Source organism: Symphodus melops (genome assembly GCF_947650265.1).
Source record: "Symphodus melops genome assembly, chromosome: 7".
In the NCBI taxonomy this organism is placed as follows: domain Eukaryota; kingdom Metazoa; phylum Chordata; class Actinopteri; order Labriformes; family Labridae; genus Symphodus; species Symphodus melops.
The window spans coordinates 19,877,820-19,894,474 of NC_136697.1; the positions used below are offsets into that span (position 1 = coordinate 19,877,820).

The window sequence follows — 16,655 nt, forward strand, 5'->3', positions numbered from 1 at the left end:
TGGCACATTAGCGTTCGCTTCCCCTGCAGTTGGCCTCAAACAGCGCCCCACTCGCAAATTACAACGGAGCAGGAATCACGTTCGGTCTTGGAAAGGATACTGAATGAATGGCTCGTCCGCAAGAATTTCCTGCGACTGTCTGTAGTAGGTCAGATGGAAAACATGAACGCTGGCTGCATGGGGCTGCGGTGACCGTGAGCAGGCTGCCAAAGCAAACAGGAGGTGTGAAAAGTTATCAGTCATCTTACTTTCTCTGATGTTATCCCACGTCCACTGGTCATTCTTGAAGAAAGGATGCCTCTTGATCTCGTCTACACCGTTACGGCCGAGGCGGACTTCCCTGTAGGAGTCAGGGGCGGAAGCGTTAATGATTAGTTTAATCCCTGATTTTCAGAAAAGAATTAAAGCAGTTCTTAATTATTTACATGCAAAGAGCCACAACTTCAACGCTTTGTTTATTTGAAGGAGGATTCTTTCCAACGAGGGTCCTCAAGACCAGAGAGGGGGGGGGGGGGGGGAGAGAGAGTCCAGTACTTAAGCCTGCAGCTATCTCACCTGTCAGTCAGGAAAGCACAGATAAGGTTCTTGGCGTCATTGGAGATGTCACTGTCATCGGGGAAGGTCAGGGCATTCTTGTGGTTCATAATTTTGCTGTAGGTCCCCACCAGGGAGTCAGCGTAGAACGGAGTGTCGCCTGTGCACAAGACGAGAGCAACGGGAGTCAGCGGGTCACCATGTGCAATGTGGGGGGGGGGGGGGGAATCTAACGTTTGTAAACTGTAAGGCATTATAACAGACAAAAAAATGGACGAACGCCGACCTTTTCAGCATCAACTCACCAACAAGCATTTCGTACAGGAACACTCCCACGGACCACCAGTCACACTCTCTGCCATAATAGCCGTCTCCTCCTTGGGATTTCAGTACCTCGGGCGAAATATAGTCTGGAGTTCCCACTGCTGTGTCACATCGTACCATACCATCCTGAAGAAGAAAAGCAATCCTCAGTTTCTTTTTTCTTTTTTTTACCCATCTAAAGCAAACCTACAACGTTCTTACATCATCCAAGAATTAAACAAATAAAAAAAAAGTGACATTCCTACACAGGAATATATGCAGCCTTTGTGCACAATCTTCATAATAACTGGGATGAAATACCTTGTTCATTTTCATGCAGGTCCCAAAGTCTGCAAGTTTCAAGTGGCCTGCTTTGTCCAGCAACATGTTATCAGGCTTCACGTCCCTGAGGAGGTAAAAGAACAAGTGTCAAACACGAGCTCAACATGTAAACAATCACACTAAACAATAACAAGCCGGAGCACTGAGCATGTGTGAATGTGAGCAGGTAAAGTGACGCAGGGGCTTCAGACTGATACTAGAAAACTAAACTAAACTAAAAGGCTCTCCATGTTGGAGCAGCGTGGAGTTGCTGCAGTGTTCTGCAGCGATCGCTCAGATGTAATGAGGTGTGAAGGAGGCCGCAGGGCGGAGAGAGTGGAATTTATGTTTTCTGAAAATGTCCTCTCACTGCAGCATCCAGCAGCTTAGTGAGGAAACGTCGAGAGGACCGTTTCATGCAGCTGCCATGCTGCGAATGCTCCGAAGCTCAGAGTGTAGAATTATATTTGGAACCATTTTATAAGACTTCTATGCATAGAAAATATATCACTAAACATGTGAACAGATTAATTACCCTATGAAAAAAAAAAAAAGGGTCAGACCCATACAGGCTTTTTAGAGCTGATACTGATATGGATATTAGGGAGAGAGAGTTACACCGAGATATCAACCTATGGACTGATATCATGTGATCTGTGGCGATAGATGGATGGAAATATGCACGTGTGTTTGGTTGATAAAAAAACTTGTCGAAGGATACGCAGCTTAAGGTAGACAAGATGGTCGATCAACTTTCTATGTACCTGCACCAACTTCACACTCTGGAGTGTGATAATGCATGCGATAATCCATACAGCGCCCTCTGCTGGTGACAGCCAGAGAGAGGACTGCTAGTGTAACACAACAATACTCCAATAAAAAAAAACATTTGACTGGTAAATAAATCTTTATTATCGGCACATATTTGCAATAAAGTTAGCCGATACTGACTATTCAAATATCGGCCGATATTATCGTCTGGCAGATGAATCGGTCAGGCTCTAATTGTTTATGTGTGAGGAACATGATGTCCATTGTTGTGTTTGTGTAGGTCATTCCAGATGTGTTTGTTCACCACCTTATTTGCCTCGATGAAGGTTTATTCTCTGATGGGCCCACTGCCCAACAGAAATGTAGTTTTGCTTATGTAAATTATGTAATCTGAATTTTTTTTTATGGCTTCCTTAATGACGTGGATCTTTTCTTTAAAGTATAAAACAGAAATGAAAGGACGCACTAGAAATACAAAAGAAATAAAAAGGTTTGAGTTATGGGTGGAGAAGCTATAAAAAAATAAAATGTAATGACAACTAACATCAGTGTATGGAAGATATTTCGAAGGACTACTTAAAGTGTTAAAAGGAAACAGAGGCTCTGTTTTGGAAACAAGTAGTAATGCAGCCACACACTTATAGTTAGAGCATTAGCAAGTCACCAGCATGTATGCTAAAAGCAGCACCGATGACCTGTAACTATTTCCCGTCTTTTTTGAAGTCCCATTAGAGCATAGGTTGCCACCACACCTTCTAGAGCCTTCTGTATATCTCACCGTTGTCGAGTCCCATAAAGATTACTTATGTTACACATGGACTTCTGACCGCTTTACAACGAATCTTTAAGGCTGACTCAGAGAGGTAATAAACTGTATTTTTTGTCTGCAGATCATTTGAAAAGGAGACTGAGTGAAAGCAGGGAGAATGCAGAGTTTGGTTGCTACCTGTGGATGAAGCCCATAGCGTGGATTCCATCCAGAGCCAGCACCACCTCCGCTGTGTAGAAGCGGGCCCACTTCTCCGGGACGTCGTAGTTGCTCATCAAGTTAACCAAGTCCCCGCCGGGCATGTATTCCATCACCATGTAGAGGTAGCGGTCATCTTGGAATGCAAAGAAGAGCTGCAGAGAAGACAGATGGAGCTTTAACAACTAAATGTGGTTAAAAAAAAATGAAATACAACGGCGGTCACGTTATGATATCAATGTGATTTTTCTTTTCTCCTGTGACGTACCTGCACCACCCATGAACTGTTGGCAAAAGCCATGATGTCTCTCTCCTCCCAAAAGAAAGCAGAGTCTGACCTCTTGATCATCTCAAACTTGCTCAGCAGCTTCATGGCGTAAACCTTACTTGTGGCTTTGTGTCTTACCTAGAAGAGATGAAAAGGTGAGCCGTTTTGCGGCACAAACGTCGGTAGTCTAAAACATCACTGTGGAAACAAAAGACTGACACATCGGGATGTTATCAGCAAAGAAGAAGAAGACGAAGAAAAAAAAAAAGCTTACCAACTGCACCTCTCCAAACGCTCCCCTTCCAATAACTTTGACCACCTCATAGTCCACCGCTTTCATACGTAGATCACGGATTTTACTAATGGTGTCCTTGTCTGGATAAAAAAAAAAACAAGCAAAGACAGATGTTTAGAGAAAAGAGCCAAGCAGTAAATCAAAGTCTACTCATTTTTTTTTCACTGGTATCTGGCTCTAAAGAAACACAACAGATGAGACTTTAAAGGTTCTTTATAATAGTCTGAGACTACTGGGAGAAGTCACATCATGTTCCTGCAAGTCACTATCTATAAATCTGAGTTACTAACCACATCTTTTCCTGGGAGATGGATTGATTGAGATCGAAGGTCCATGTTTTATTATTCTCATTATCATAGAGCATATTTAAGAAATCTGTGCTTCCATTACAAACAGCTTGTCAACACACAAACGAGAAGAAGCTGACAGCGCCTCCGCACAGCTGAGGGAAGATGTTTTGGGAAAGTTTTCGGGCCTCTCCCTGATGTAACAATGCTAGCTCGCTCTCCGAGGAGCGATAGCGTTCACTGTTCAGCCAAATTTGGTCCTGGCTGAACTATGGGGGATTCATTTCAGATTCACATGGGTCTGAACTGGCACAGAAACACATGAAATGGGGGCGGGCGTGTGTGAAGGGGGGCATCAAGTTTAACTGACATTTAAAAAAAAAAGAAAGAAAGAAAGTTCCAAGGCCTGAGTTGATGGAAGAAGAACATTTAGGAGTGAGTCATTTCCCCTTTCAGAACACAAGTTCACGAGACCATGATCCCCGCTTGGACCAAATCCCAGAGGACCTAAAGAAGCATAGACGCCATGTTTCCAAAAGGTACTAAAAAGGATTCCATGTTGCTGTTTGAGACATTCAGTGTGTAACTGCATGCGTGTGTGGAGGAGGATTGCATCATATCCAGTGGGTTCCAGCATGTATACATGTAATCAGCTGAAGTGATCGGGGCGTAAAGCACAATGCATGGAGCATGAGTGTGTGAGAGGAGAGAGAGAGAGCTTCAGGCGAGCAGCGTCTCACAAGACAGCTCGTCCATTAGTCCATATCCATCGATGCCGTTCAAACACTCGGCCGCTCCACACACAAGCAGTGTAGCAGGAGTAATGGAGGAGATGTTTAATGGCAGTTTTGGCTGCAGGCGTTTACAGCAACGTTGGCTGTCTATCATATATGGAAAACTGAATTTAGGAATTTCAGCACAAGAAATGTTTTTAAAGGCAAGTTCAGGCTGCATAGAAAAACCATGTTCACTCATTTAGCATTCCTTCTTGCCCTTTGTAGTCAGACAGCTCATGCTAACTTTGACCTCAACTGGAGTCATGAGGATCTCACCGACTTTAAAGATGATTGCTTTTGAACTCATTGTGTTTACGTGCACAAGAACGGAGGTCACTACCTTCTTGATAATGCACAACGCGGATCTGACATGATGTTCATTTACTTTGAGAAACCCAAGAAAAAAAATAAATAAATAAAGTGACTGCTACAAAACATGCCTCCTAAGGCCTCGTTTCCAACAGGCGGTCGGGTTGAGCCGTACACTCATTCAGTAAGCAGAGTGTAAACCAGAAGGAGATAGCCACGTCATCCATGTGAAAGTGTGACATCATCATAGCGCCCGAACACAGTGTAGCCTGCTGTTAATGAAGTTAAACATTCAAGAAGAAAGGGGTCGGTCCTCTTGGCAACCTCAACAGAAGTTCACCAAAAAAGTAAGAGGGTATGGATCCCTTGTTTTGGTACCATTCCCAACTTTTGAGTAAATAAATAAATATGTACACAGTACTGAAATGAACTGGACCGTCTGGTGGAAACGGGGCTAAAGAGATTAGAATTATGCAGGTATACCTGCAGCAGTGGGAGTGACACACCGTTGATTATTTGAGGTGAACTTATATGTTTGTACGTTATTTAAGAAATGAAAGACTTTATGTACATATTCTCTGTGATGTAACACTGATGCCCCGCCCCCCATCTCAAACACTGATGGCTTTACATGATCAAGTCCTAGAATAAACACTGAACGCCACAGTTAGCTTTCCTTTCATGTCCATTACAATCAATTAGTAGTGTCATTGATCTGTGCGAGGGGATAGATTTAGCCCTCTTCTGGTTGTTCAAACACAGTTCGGGGATTCCCCCAGTTTAAAGGCACTGTGAAAAAGAGAAGCCATCACCATGTGGGTCACCAGCTATTTATGAAAGCCTCTTTGTTGGGGGACACTGAGCAGCAGACACCTATTGTTTCCAAGCCGACATAGAGGCGGTGACCCAAAAACAGCCTTCTTTTTTTCTGACCCAGTCTTATATACTGATATTGAACATGGTCTGCAAACACACGTGTCGGACAGATCCTTTTTTTTTTTTTTTTCCTTAAAGAAAGGCGTATGGTGCGTGCTACTTACATCTATTCAAGAAGTTGTCAATGCTCTTGTTTTTCCTCAGGGCAGGAAAGTCAAGGTCATACACCAGCGCGTCCAAGCCGTCCTGAGGAGGAAAGGAGAAGGTTTAAACAAGGCGAATAAACAAAGCTGCAGTCTGTTACTACTGCAACATCACCGCTGTCATGTGAAAGCAAACACAGACTCCAGTCAGGCTGTTAGAACACATCTGTAAAATACTTCCCAAGTAAGCTAGCATGAGACATCAAGCAATTGGTTTCTGAAAACGCCCGTTGAGCGGACACGTTTGAAATGCTGACTCAAAGCAGAATGAATGTCTTGTTTCATGGGAAAAAAGCCTGTCTGTGTTTGTCAGCAAGCTAGCATATTCCAAACAGCAGTAATAAAGCAGTTTAAGGTCAGTAACAGGATATAGGTAAAGGGAAAGCTAGCCCCCTTAGCTACATTGTGCCACTTAGCTAGCCTAAAGTAGACACATGAGGATGGGACTTTTTTTTTTTGCATACTACATTTTTAAACACCAGAAGTTTCCACTTGCTCATAACACGCAATGGACAGTATGAATTCACCAATTCATTCATGAAAAACAAAAGAAATCCAAATTAAAGGGTATGTGTTTTTAAATGCGTGCAAGGACAAGAAATGTTTGAATATTTTCAGTATCTTTAAGAGCCTGAAGCATCAAAGACAGATGCCAAAAGAACAACTGAAGTATGTGAGTTTCATTTAAGTCAAAAGTGTGTTACTGGTAGTCACACAGGAGGTGGAGGAGTTGGCTGGACATTTTTCCAGAATATTTCCTGCTGGATTCTCACACTGACTTCACATGAAAAATTGAATGGGGGGGGGGGGGGGGGGGAGAGTTTTTGTGCATGTGTGAAAGCACCATACGAGAATAGGCGGCTCCACTGACGTCCTGAAATTACCAAGATGTAAACGCTGAATTGAATTTTCTTTTTTTTTTTTTTAAAGCGCTGTGAAGCCAACCTTTAAATTCAACAGGAGAACAATGAAGCCACGAAGACAACGGAGAGTTGGAAAGAAAGAAATTTAGCGGCTTCAATGTAAGTTCAAGGAAAGGCTGATGTTGGTATACAGGATCTACCACCCTGGTCCCAGTCTGTAATGAAATCAGATGAGGACAGTGATTCTGGAGGAGACAACTGGACGGTGCCATCAGACCAGAGTGAGGTCCACACAGTGAGGAAACAACACTCAGTGAACTTAAGAAAGTTTCTCCCAGCTCACTGGTTTCTGAGCATCTGAACATGTCCTCCTTTATGAACTTCACCGCGAGATTCAAAGTCGTGAAAGGACACGATCGCACCGCGATGCATCATGAGGAGTCAAGACGCTACAAAGACGCAAGACAGGCTGGACCGTCTCAGGTCAGACGAGGAAATGCTCCTGGTGGGATTTCATCTAATCTTCCATAATCCACAATGGCTGAAAGAAGCCGGGCACACAAACGCCGGAGGACAGCACAGAGTTACGCTTTAACCTCTTCATCGAGTGAGGGCCAGATGTTGGTCCCGAGCAGCTTCTGTTGTTATGCAGTAAACTGACCTTCACGTTTCCTCGTGATGTGGAAAAAAGAAAAAGGAAATACTGCAGCTGCTCAGACGAGAACATACTCTTTAATCTAACTCTATTGTTCATGAACTTCACTTCGCTTCGCGCGTTGACACAAGTGAGCTCCCGTATGAATTCACTATCACAGAAGGAATCTGGTCAATCCTGTATCATAAATGACCTGTTCAATAGTGACAGATTCCTCTTTGCATCTCATCTGAGCAAAACAATGATGACACATGGTGAATCAGCAGCTCAGACATGGTGAGGAATCCTCTTAAGTCACTGCTGCTTCTGCTCAGCAGTGACCCCCCCCCACACACACACACACACTCCCCCCACCCCACCCCTATGAGGCATAAAACAAGCCGTCGCCCTGCGGGATGGGTGGGGGGGTGGGGGGGGGAAACAGGGAGGAGAAAAAAAATGGCTGCTGGGAACAACAAAAGCAAAGCAGGCAGACATTCATGCAGACTTGAATGATAGGATAAGGCTGTGGTCTACACACGGGGCTGAGCCGAAAGCCGTCGTCTCTTTCACCTCTTTCAGAAATCAGTCAGCTTTCAGCTGGGAGAATTTACATGAGATGGGCCGAGTGTAAAACAACAATAACAACAACAACAACAAAAAAGGGACCTTTTGGCCAAAGATCCAGCCAGCCTGCAGTGGGAAAAAATAAATAAAAGACACTGAAGAAGTGAGTCCTTCAGGACCCTAATCACAAGGCTCTGTGCTCTGCAATGCACGTTTGCATAACTTCCTGCCGCAGAGAACTCTGGACAGCCACAGTAACATTCCTTAACAGGACTGTACACGTCAGAGAGCTATTTTAGGTATGTGGCCAAACAAGTTCTCAACAAAAAGTGAAGGAAGGGAGGGAGAGAAAAAAAAAAAAAAACATCCCAAGAGTAACATTGTGAGGCTCATATTCAATCAGTGACCATGCCTTACATTGATTGGGGGGGCATGGTTGCCTGACTGTAATACAAGAACAAATTAAAAACAAACAAAGAAAAGTCAAACAGTATGGAACGTTTGACCCATAAAGTCCCGTCCTTTTGACTTGTGTGTGACAAGTCCGACTAAACTTCCTCGGCCCTGGCAAAGTTGGAGGAACTTCGTCGACATGCCGAAGCACAGGAGCGAACGTATAATTGATATTAATGCAAGATAAGAGTGATACTACGCTGCAGGTTTGCATCGCGCGAGACAGACTATCACTTCTGCAAAGGAAGTCATACAAGGAAACGCACGATGCAGCCCGGTAAATTTCAAAATAAAACACAATATACGGACTCGTCATCGTATTTTTCGTCCCTTTGTCAAAACATTATGTCAAAAGAGGCACCGAGTGAACAACACATCGTCCTCAGAAAGACAAAGTGACATGTTGTTTGGATGGGTTTTTTTTTGTCTCCTGTTTTCCTGCCTGATCTTGTCGTTCTTGTGTGATGCACGTACAAGCTGATGGTGGGTGCGCTCCGCCACGCTGGCGTTGCAGACGCGGATCCAGTGTGACCAGGGGGGGGGAGGGGATTGGGGGTCAACGCCATGACACTGCAGTCTTCTTCTTCGCCTTGTTAGCATCTCTCTCATAACACAGTAAATCAATTTGGCAGGGAAATCTTTAAGAGGGCCTTTTGAATTTATTCTAATTGAAATATCAATACTTGATATACCATGATACAATAATATGATCACTCAACTCAGACGAGCGTTTATTGCTGAATCAATATTTATTCCCAACACCTATTTTTATTCATGACGCAGCCCCCCTCTCTCTCTCTGTATGCTAATGAACACATCTGCATTTTTCTCCAGGTCATCAGGTTCGAGATGTAAAATGTGACATAGAAGTAAACGCAGCTCGCTGGTTTGTGATCATCAAAGTTGAGGGTTCCTAACCACAATCATCCCATACAAACCGGCTTTAGCTGTCAGACCACTTCGCTGCAGGGCCAGACAGAGCAACCGGCCAAAACTCAGCTCCATGCTACGCTAGTAAATATGATGAAAATAGTCGCGTCACGGAGAACTGAAGAAAGCTCTTTTATTAGCCAGCATTGCAGGCGTGACACTGTTCCTCGCTAAGCGCTTATTGGATCAGGAGTTTGTCTGCTGCCCAGGGAAGGTGAAGGAATCGTCAAGAAAAGAAAGTGATGAAATGTGCAGAAAGAGCTGCGTCATGCATCAACGAGGATTTGAGTTCTTCTAAATGTTTATGGATCTAGCCTTTAGCATCTGTCATCCCCTGATTCTCTGTGGTAAAAGCCCTAAATCCACCAAGCAACAACCAAAAGATTATTTTTTTTTTCTTCAAGTAGAATGATTTGCTGTGAAAATGTGAACAGATTTATTCTAATAACCTTTCCCTTAGAAACCTGCATAAAATCCCATCAGTTCAAAAGCACGGTGTGCTAGCGCAGCAGTCCACAGGCTATGTTTCAATATATGGCAGACATGGACGAAAAAAAAAAATGAAGGAAAACAAAGCAGAGCTTGATGTTATCCTATTTCTGCTGATGCTGCTTCAGCCAGAGGGCGACACAGCCCAGGGATTACTAAATAATAATATGTAAAACCATCTCATCGCCCTATTAGTGAAATGTGGTATTAATGTTAAAAAAAAAGTAAAGTAAAACTAAACGCAAAGGCCAGTGGTTGACATCACATATAGCAATTATCACACACACACACACACACACACACACACACACACACACACACACACACACACACACACACACACACACACACACACACACACACACACACACACACACACACACACACACACACACACACACACACACACACACACACACACACACACACACACACACACACACACACACACACACACACACACACACACACACACACACACACACACACACACTTTTCCAGACATTAAAAAGTCTGAGTTAAAGTTTCCATGGGAGACTCAGCCACATCATCCCTTTCTGCATGCCAGCACACGGCATGTGGACGGGTCTGAGTCGAGCCCTGCTTCTCACTTCCTTTTCTGCCACCTCTTCGAGACGATGTGCTTGCCACATGCGAGCGATTGTGCGGACAGCTGTTCAGTTTGCCATGCAAACAGAGGCGGTGTGCCACTGCAGGTCGGGCCTGTGGAAAGACAAATGTGATCGCACAAACCAACGAAGCTATTCAAAGCATGAAATACCACAGGGCTTCCTCAACTCCAGGTACTCAGCCAATCAGAGAGAGATCTGGAGATTCAAGAGGAACACGAATCCATCTGTTTTCAGACTGAACAATGATGCTACAATAAACTACTACTAAGTTTTTTTTAACAAGCACTTTAACCAAACTCCTGCTCTACATAACATCTACTGACAGGAAATCCCACTTTCCTAGAAAGACTGCATATCTAACAACTCTACTGGTTAAACAGCAGTGACAGTAAACCCAGGGGTGGCAAAACATGGGCATTCCATTTCCTTATGAGGCCCCAGTGAGCGAGAATCACTGTCACAAACGCTTCCATGTCAAAATATAATTGAGTTATCGCAACAGTGGAGAGAACTCACGAGTTTCCACTGACCGGGCCCCGGATTCTCGAGAAAAACTCGGCCGGCCGAGCAAGCTCTGCCCCCCTCTGACGGCACTGACCTCACCACAGCCAATAACCTTCTCATTAAACCTCACGAGTTCACTTCAACCGTCTTCGCCGGCCGGACGGGTGGGGTGGTGGGGGGGGTTCGACGAGGACTTTAAAAGTGGGACGCGAAAAAAAAACGCAGGAGGATGTAAAGTTCAGTGGGTAAATCAAAGGCAAAAGTGCACCATTATTAAAAACAGAGTGGATCTTTTCCGTTTGCATTCCTGCACATAATCAGCCAGTTCGGGGAATGCGGAGCTACAAATAGCTCGGCCAATTGTTGTCGCCGAATAGCTGAGGAGAGCAGTTTACCCCGGTCAGGCCTGAACCTTGATGACAATAGGGATGGCTCAAACGCAGAGCACAAACAGAAACACGTTCCCAGCTCAAGGAGGTGGAAGGTACAAACTGAACAGGACCCCACTCAATGTTTTTGTGTACAACACAAATAACACTACCATTCTTCCGTTGCCTTCTCGTCTCCAACGCATTCCAAAAGTCATGTAAATGCTTTTATGACCTCCAGACTTCTTTGAAAGACTTGAAGCACACCTTCAGTAGATAATACGAAGAAGGAGACATTTTTGTCACTTTTAATCCCTCTCAAAGCTTCTGTGTTTAAGCCGAGCTGGGTATTAAGTAGAAGAGAGGGCGACACTTATTCAAAGAAAGATGGATCATTCATGGATACTGCATCCATGATTCTAGTCTAGCATATCCCGGCAACATTACCGCAGGAAAAAAACCTATGTGACTCGAGGACGTGTCACATATTTTAATGCATGTTCAGACTATGTTGATTTTAATAGAAAAGCAAGTTTTTTATTATCTAAACCTCGATGAAGCGTTTACAGTCTATCTGCTTTGTTTTTCAGGTGAATTCATACAGCAGCACAGCCTGAAGCTCAAGCTTACGTCTTATTCAAACGTTCACAACAAATGTGTTGTCAATTCCGATCGACAAAGTGTGCAACGAGCAGCTTTCTCTTTGATATTGTGCTGACTGAACGTTACCTTACATCAGCTGGATGGTTTGATTCCATCTCATTCAGTCTGAATAGACTTAGACTTCCTTTATTGTCATTCAGATTTGAACTTTGCAGTACAGATGTGAACAAAATGTTGTTGCATTAGCTCGATGTAGTGCAAGATAAAAGAGCAGAGAGTATTTACATAAGGAATTTTGTATATACAGATAAATAAATAAATACTACTGCCTGACAGCCATTCTTATCTGTCAAGTGCAGGCTACAGATTTGTTATCAGCTAGGACTACATCTTACAGCTAAGGTTTGTCCATTCAAGGCAAAGGTCGACAGAACAGGTGGGGGGGGTTCCTCCAAAGACTAACAAGGACTGTGATTACTCAGGATGTTACCCAAGATAGATTGTAGCAAGGTAATTAAGAAGCACGTTAAGAAAAGTAGCTCTGCTGATCATTCTAAGGTTGGTAGTCTCATATCCTTTAGCCAGTTGTTTTGCATGTGTAGTGCACTATTATGATAATGGGGCTACATTTAGCCCGATGTGGATAACAGTCCACACTGTGTCTTTGTCAGTCGGACAATAGCTGGAAGTGAAGACACCAAAAAACATAAACTTAACATAAATCAAGTGAAATATTCATCGTTAGCATATTTGATTCCACTTTGTATAAGGCAGACAGTCAGGGGTCGACTTGCTATGACAGAAGAAGGAATAAGCAACTCCCTTTATCCGCAACACAGATATTACTGTCCAACCAAATCGAATGAGTTGCAAATCGGCGTATAAGGCATCCCATTATAAATAACAGTTTGACTAACGTTGCATATAAACGTTTGTTTGCGAGTGAGACCTTGAAGTTTGTGATGGGCACACTGCTCTCCAAAACACCCGTCTTATGAAATAGATTAGGCTTCTATTTGGAATTCTAACATGACGTGTGTGAATGCAGCATTTACGTGATGAATCATAGTCTCTGCTCTCCTAGCTTTGCCTTTTCCTTGTACTAGAGATTGAGAGTGAAAATAACAGATGACAAAAGAAGCTAAAGCGCCACAAGTGTCAATGTTACCACTAAGACTGTAAGGCCACTAATGTATGTCAAACAGAGGCAAAGCCTAATGTATCAAACAAACACTTCAAATGTGGTAAAAATCATCAATCAACACATTGATAACCTCCCTTTCTTTCAATGATAACTTTCAAACCTTCCAGCTCAAGTGTGAGGACAAATCACTGGATGATAGCATCTGTTTCAAGATATCTGAATGTTACCAAAATAAAATACACACAAAGACAAGGTTCAGACACTTAATGTCAGTGAGCTTTCACATCACAATGTGAGGAATTCTGTCTCTTCACATGAGCTCTTAGAAGCCTGCCTGGAGCGCAGTGATTGGAGGGGGGGGGGGCACATCCAGATAAGGCGCTCTTCTCTCACAGCAGGATTTATTTAAGGGGGAGAGAGAGAGAGAGATAAGGATGACAGGGTACTGTGCTCAATAGGCCAGCCTAGAGCGAAGTGTTAAGGTGCAGGCCAAACGTCATCATCACACAACCCAGAGCAGGCTTCTATTGGAAAAATGTACAAGCCCAATACTGCTAAAGCAGCGCCGGCTCGAGACTCAGGTATGGAAACATGGCCAGTAAAAGGCCTGCATTGTACATTCTGATGGAGCCTATTACTCATAGCCGAGCATGCTGGCTGCTTTATGAGTTAAATGTCCTGATTCACGGCCTTCAGAAACATGAGTCTTCAGTCCACATAATTTTGGTTTATGGGTAGCAGCAGCAGAGCCCACACCCAGCTACCTCAGAGCTGCCTGCATGGCTTCAACTCTCTCCAGACGTGCAGAAGGGCTTTGGGACACACAGGGAACTCCAGGCCAGTCAAAGACAAGAGGTTATTTGATTAGCATGGAATTTTATTAAGCTGTGGGTGGAGTTGCATGGTCGCAGAGAGAGCCTCAGCTAAAGGCCTCCATTCATTGATCAGGCGAGATTGCAGAAAAGGGGGGGGGGGAGAAACAACACCCTTGTGTGTGAGGCTGCCAGCAGGAACCGTCCCCACAGCTTTTTGCCATTAAAAATGCAGAGAGTGTGCACTTTTTTTTAAGGTGAGTTTAATTGCCTCTTTCTGCAACCGGATGGGAGGTCACAAAGAATAAGCATGTTTTCTTTTGGAAAGTAGGCTATCTAGAGCAGCCTATACAAACACTAAACAAGTAGTGTGTGTGTGGGTGGGATGTTGGGACAAGGCCCCGTCCAAAAACAGCTTGGTGTTCTTTTGCCAAGCATGAGTTAAACTGCCTTTAATATGCAGACTATTAAGACAGGAACTATCAGTATTACCTTTAATACAAACTTCAATTTGACTGAGCTACCTGCTTAACTGCACTGTTCTTTGATGTGACATTAAAATTGATCTGAAACCAGTTCATTTTACGAGATGTTCAAAAATGACAGTATAATTAAATGATTGTATAAGTTATGTATATTGACTGGGATACATAATGCTACAGCTTCATGTGTTTTATTGCTAGCAAGTAACAATGAAAATATTGTTAACATTCATCCAGAGCTATTTTCCCTCACTAGTGCTATAACAAGATCATACATCCATGTGTTAAAAAAAAAGGTGTCATGGTCACTCCCTGGAAATTCAAAGCGTTGCATTTTGGTTTTTTCATCACACTATTCATGGCAAAGACTTCCATGAGTCACAAAGAGCCAAATCCTTGTGACAACACTCAGACTGCCACTGAGAGGCTCCAGATATCAACAAACACTTCACACAACAACATCCCCTTTGGCATCCACTCCACGGTGACTCAGGTCCTGGGACTGCCTGTTAATAAAGACCTGTGAAGGTGTTGCTCTAGGTTTTTTTTTGTAGCACGTGGCAGCCTTCTTTCCACAGACAGGAGAGTCACTTCATGAGCCCGACAGGAAGGAGCGAGGGGCAAACTTCTGCCAACAGGTGTACTGGTGCAGCTGCTGGAGGCCTGCAGGTTACAACAGGCATGCGGGCAGACCAACTTCAAATGAAGCTTAGATCAAATTAAATGGAGACGAAACCGCACACCTAACCTAAATTATATGCAAGTAGAAAGGACTTCTTAACTAACAGAATATGACCTGTGTGGAGAACAAACACACGGTTGCCATCTGTCAGAGCCATCAGAGTACTTTCAGCCACCATTGCTTTTTAATGAGTAAGACTCCTAATCAAGGTTATGTTATCAGTGCGAACAGTAAATCCACGTTAAACATCAACCCTGCAGCCATCAGTTCTTGTTCGTGAGTGTGACTTCAGAAAGCATTACAGCACAGGAAAATAGTCGATTTTTTTTTCGATTAACCTACACACATAAATGTAGTTACTCATACAAGTATTTGAACTTGATTCGAGTGTGTGAGACAACACGGCCTGTCGGCAAACCAGATCAGTACATTCCTTTAGTGATGATCGAGACGACTTGTTGGACTCGGAGAGACTTTGTGCTCCGAGGAGTAGACTGACCCCGAAAGATTGGCTCGCTTTAGCTTAGCTGCATCGCCAGCCAGCTAAGCAGGCTACAAACTTACCAGCAGACAATCCGTGTTTACTTCCGACTTTGGGTCCTTCAACATGGCATCGATTTTTTCAAACCGAGCCTCGATGCTTTCCCCAGTAGACATCTTTGCTGTTAAACTCATCCCGGCGTTGGAGTTGTGAACAAAAACAGCTCCCTGGCTGTGAAGGCAGAAGGCTGGCTAGCTAGCTTTAGCAGCCAGCGATCGCTAGCTAGCTAGCCAAAATGTCCCTTTTCTTCGTGTGAACTTTTTTCCGGCCGCTCTTCAAAGAAAAGACATCTTTCTCCTTGAGCTCGCACACACGATGAATCGTTTAAGGTTGCGTTGAATGTACAAAAGCCACATTTTTAGAGTTCCCCCTTCCCCAGTATGTGTGGCGAATAACTTCAGTGGCAAAAAAAAAAGATAAACGAGGCGAAAGATTAGTCAGCCTCCCTCCACAGGATGCCACCAAGGAGAAGAAGGGCTTAGAATGTTACTGCATCCAAACAAAAAGGAAATTAATTAAAACTAATGTACGGTCTGTTTGGGGGGGAAAGCACCGTTTGTAGGAAGGTTAGTCCAGGTCTGTTCACATATCTGTGCCAGGCCCTTGCAGTTAACGACCATAAAAAAACTGACAGCTCAAAAGTAGAAGTGGTGGGGGGAAAAAACTTCTGCTTCTTCCAAATTTCGATCAGTTTAAACACGGTGGTTTGTTACAACGTTGAACGGCAGTCCTTCCGCTACATCCGGTGCATTGTCAACGGCTGTTGGTCGTTTTGTTGTCCCAGACGGCACGCTCTCTCCAAACGAGGACCTTCGTAATCGTGTTAAGATATAAGTTAGTTTTCGAGAGAGAGAGAGAGAAAAAAAACAGCAGACGATGCCCGATTTTCTCCCCACAGCCAGACCAACATGTCCGCCTTCCTGTTCAAACACCCCGGAGGAGCAGCAACTTCAAAATGTCAAGCACTGCGCATGCGCCCTGCCGAGGCGCGTTCAAAAGAGTTCTGTCGATGGCAACATGTTGCATGTCTCCAAATCTGAC

At 43.8% G+C, this 16,655-nt stretch overlaps 1 protein-coding gene across 2 annotated transcripts in view; it reads right to left on the reverse strand.

The window, feature by feature from the left end:
* rock1 (Rho-associated, coiled-coil containing protein kinase 1) overlaps nucleotides 1-16,596 on the reverse strand; it is a 31,355-nt gene extending 14,759 nt beyond the window's left edge. The window contains exons 1-9 of one of the 2 annotated variants that reach the window (XM_079349462.1): nucleotides 15,638-16,596; nucleotides 5,872-5,953; nucleotides 3,439-3,539; nucleotides 3,165-3,302; nucleotides 2,876-3,051; nucleotides 1,159-1,243; nucleotides 840-984; nucleotides 556-694; nucleotides 249-340 (exon numbers count right to left, since the gene is read on the reverse strand). In XM_079349462.1, coding sequence (XP_079205588.1) covers nucleotides 249-340; nucleotides 556-694; nucleotides 840-984; nucleotides 1,159-1,243; nucleotides 2,876-3,051; nucleotides 3,165-3,302; nucleotides 3,439-3,539; nucleotides 5,872-5,953; nucleotides 15,638-15,748 — 1,069 coding nt within the window. In that variant the 5' untranslated portion in view covers nucleotides 15,749-16,596. The remainder of the gene's footprint in view (nucleotides 1-248; nucleotides 341-555; nucleotides 695-839; nucleotides 985-1,158; nucleotides 1,244-2,875; nucleotides 3,052-3,164; nucleotides 3,303-3,438; nucleotides 3,540-5,871; nucleotides 5,954-15,637) is intronic. The other variant, XM_079349463.1, reaches the window with a different exon arrangement.
* Between the last annotated feature and the right edge of the window lie 59 nt (nucleotides 16,597-16,655).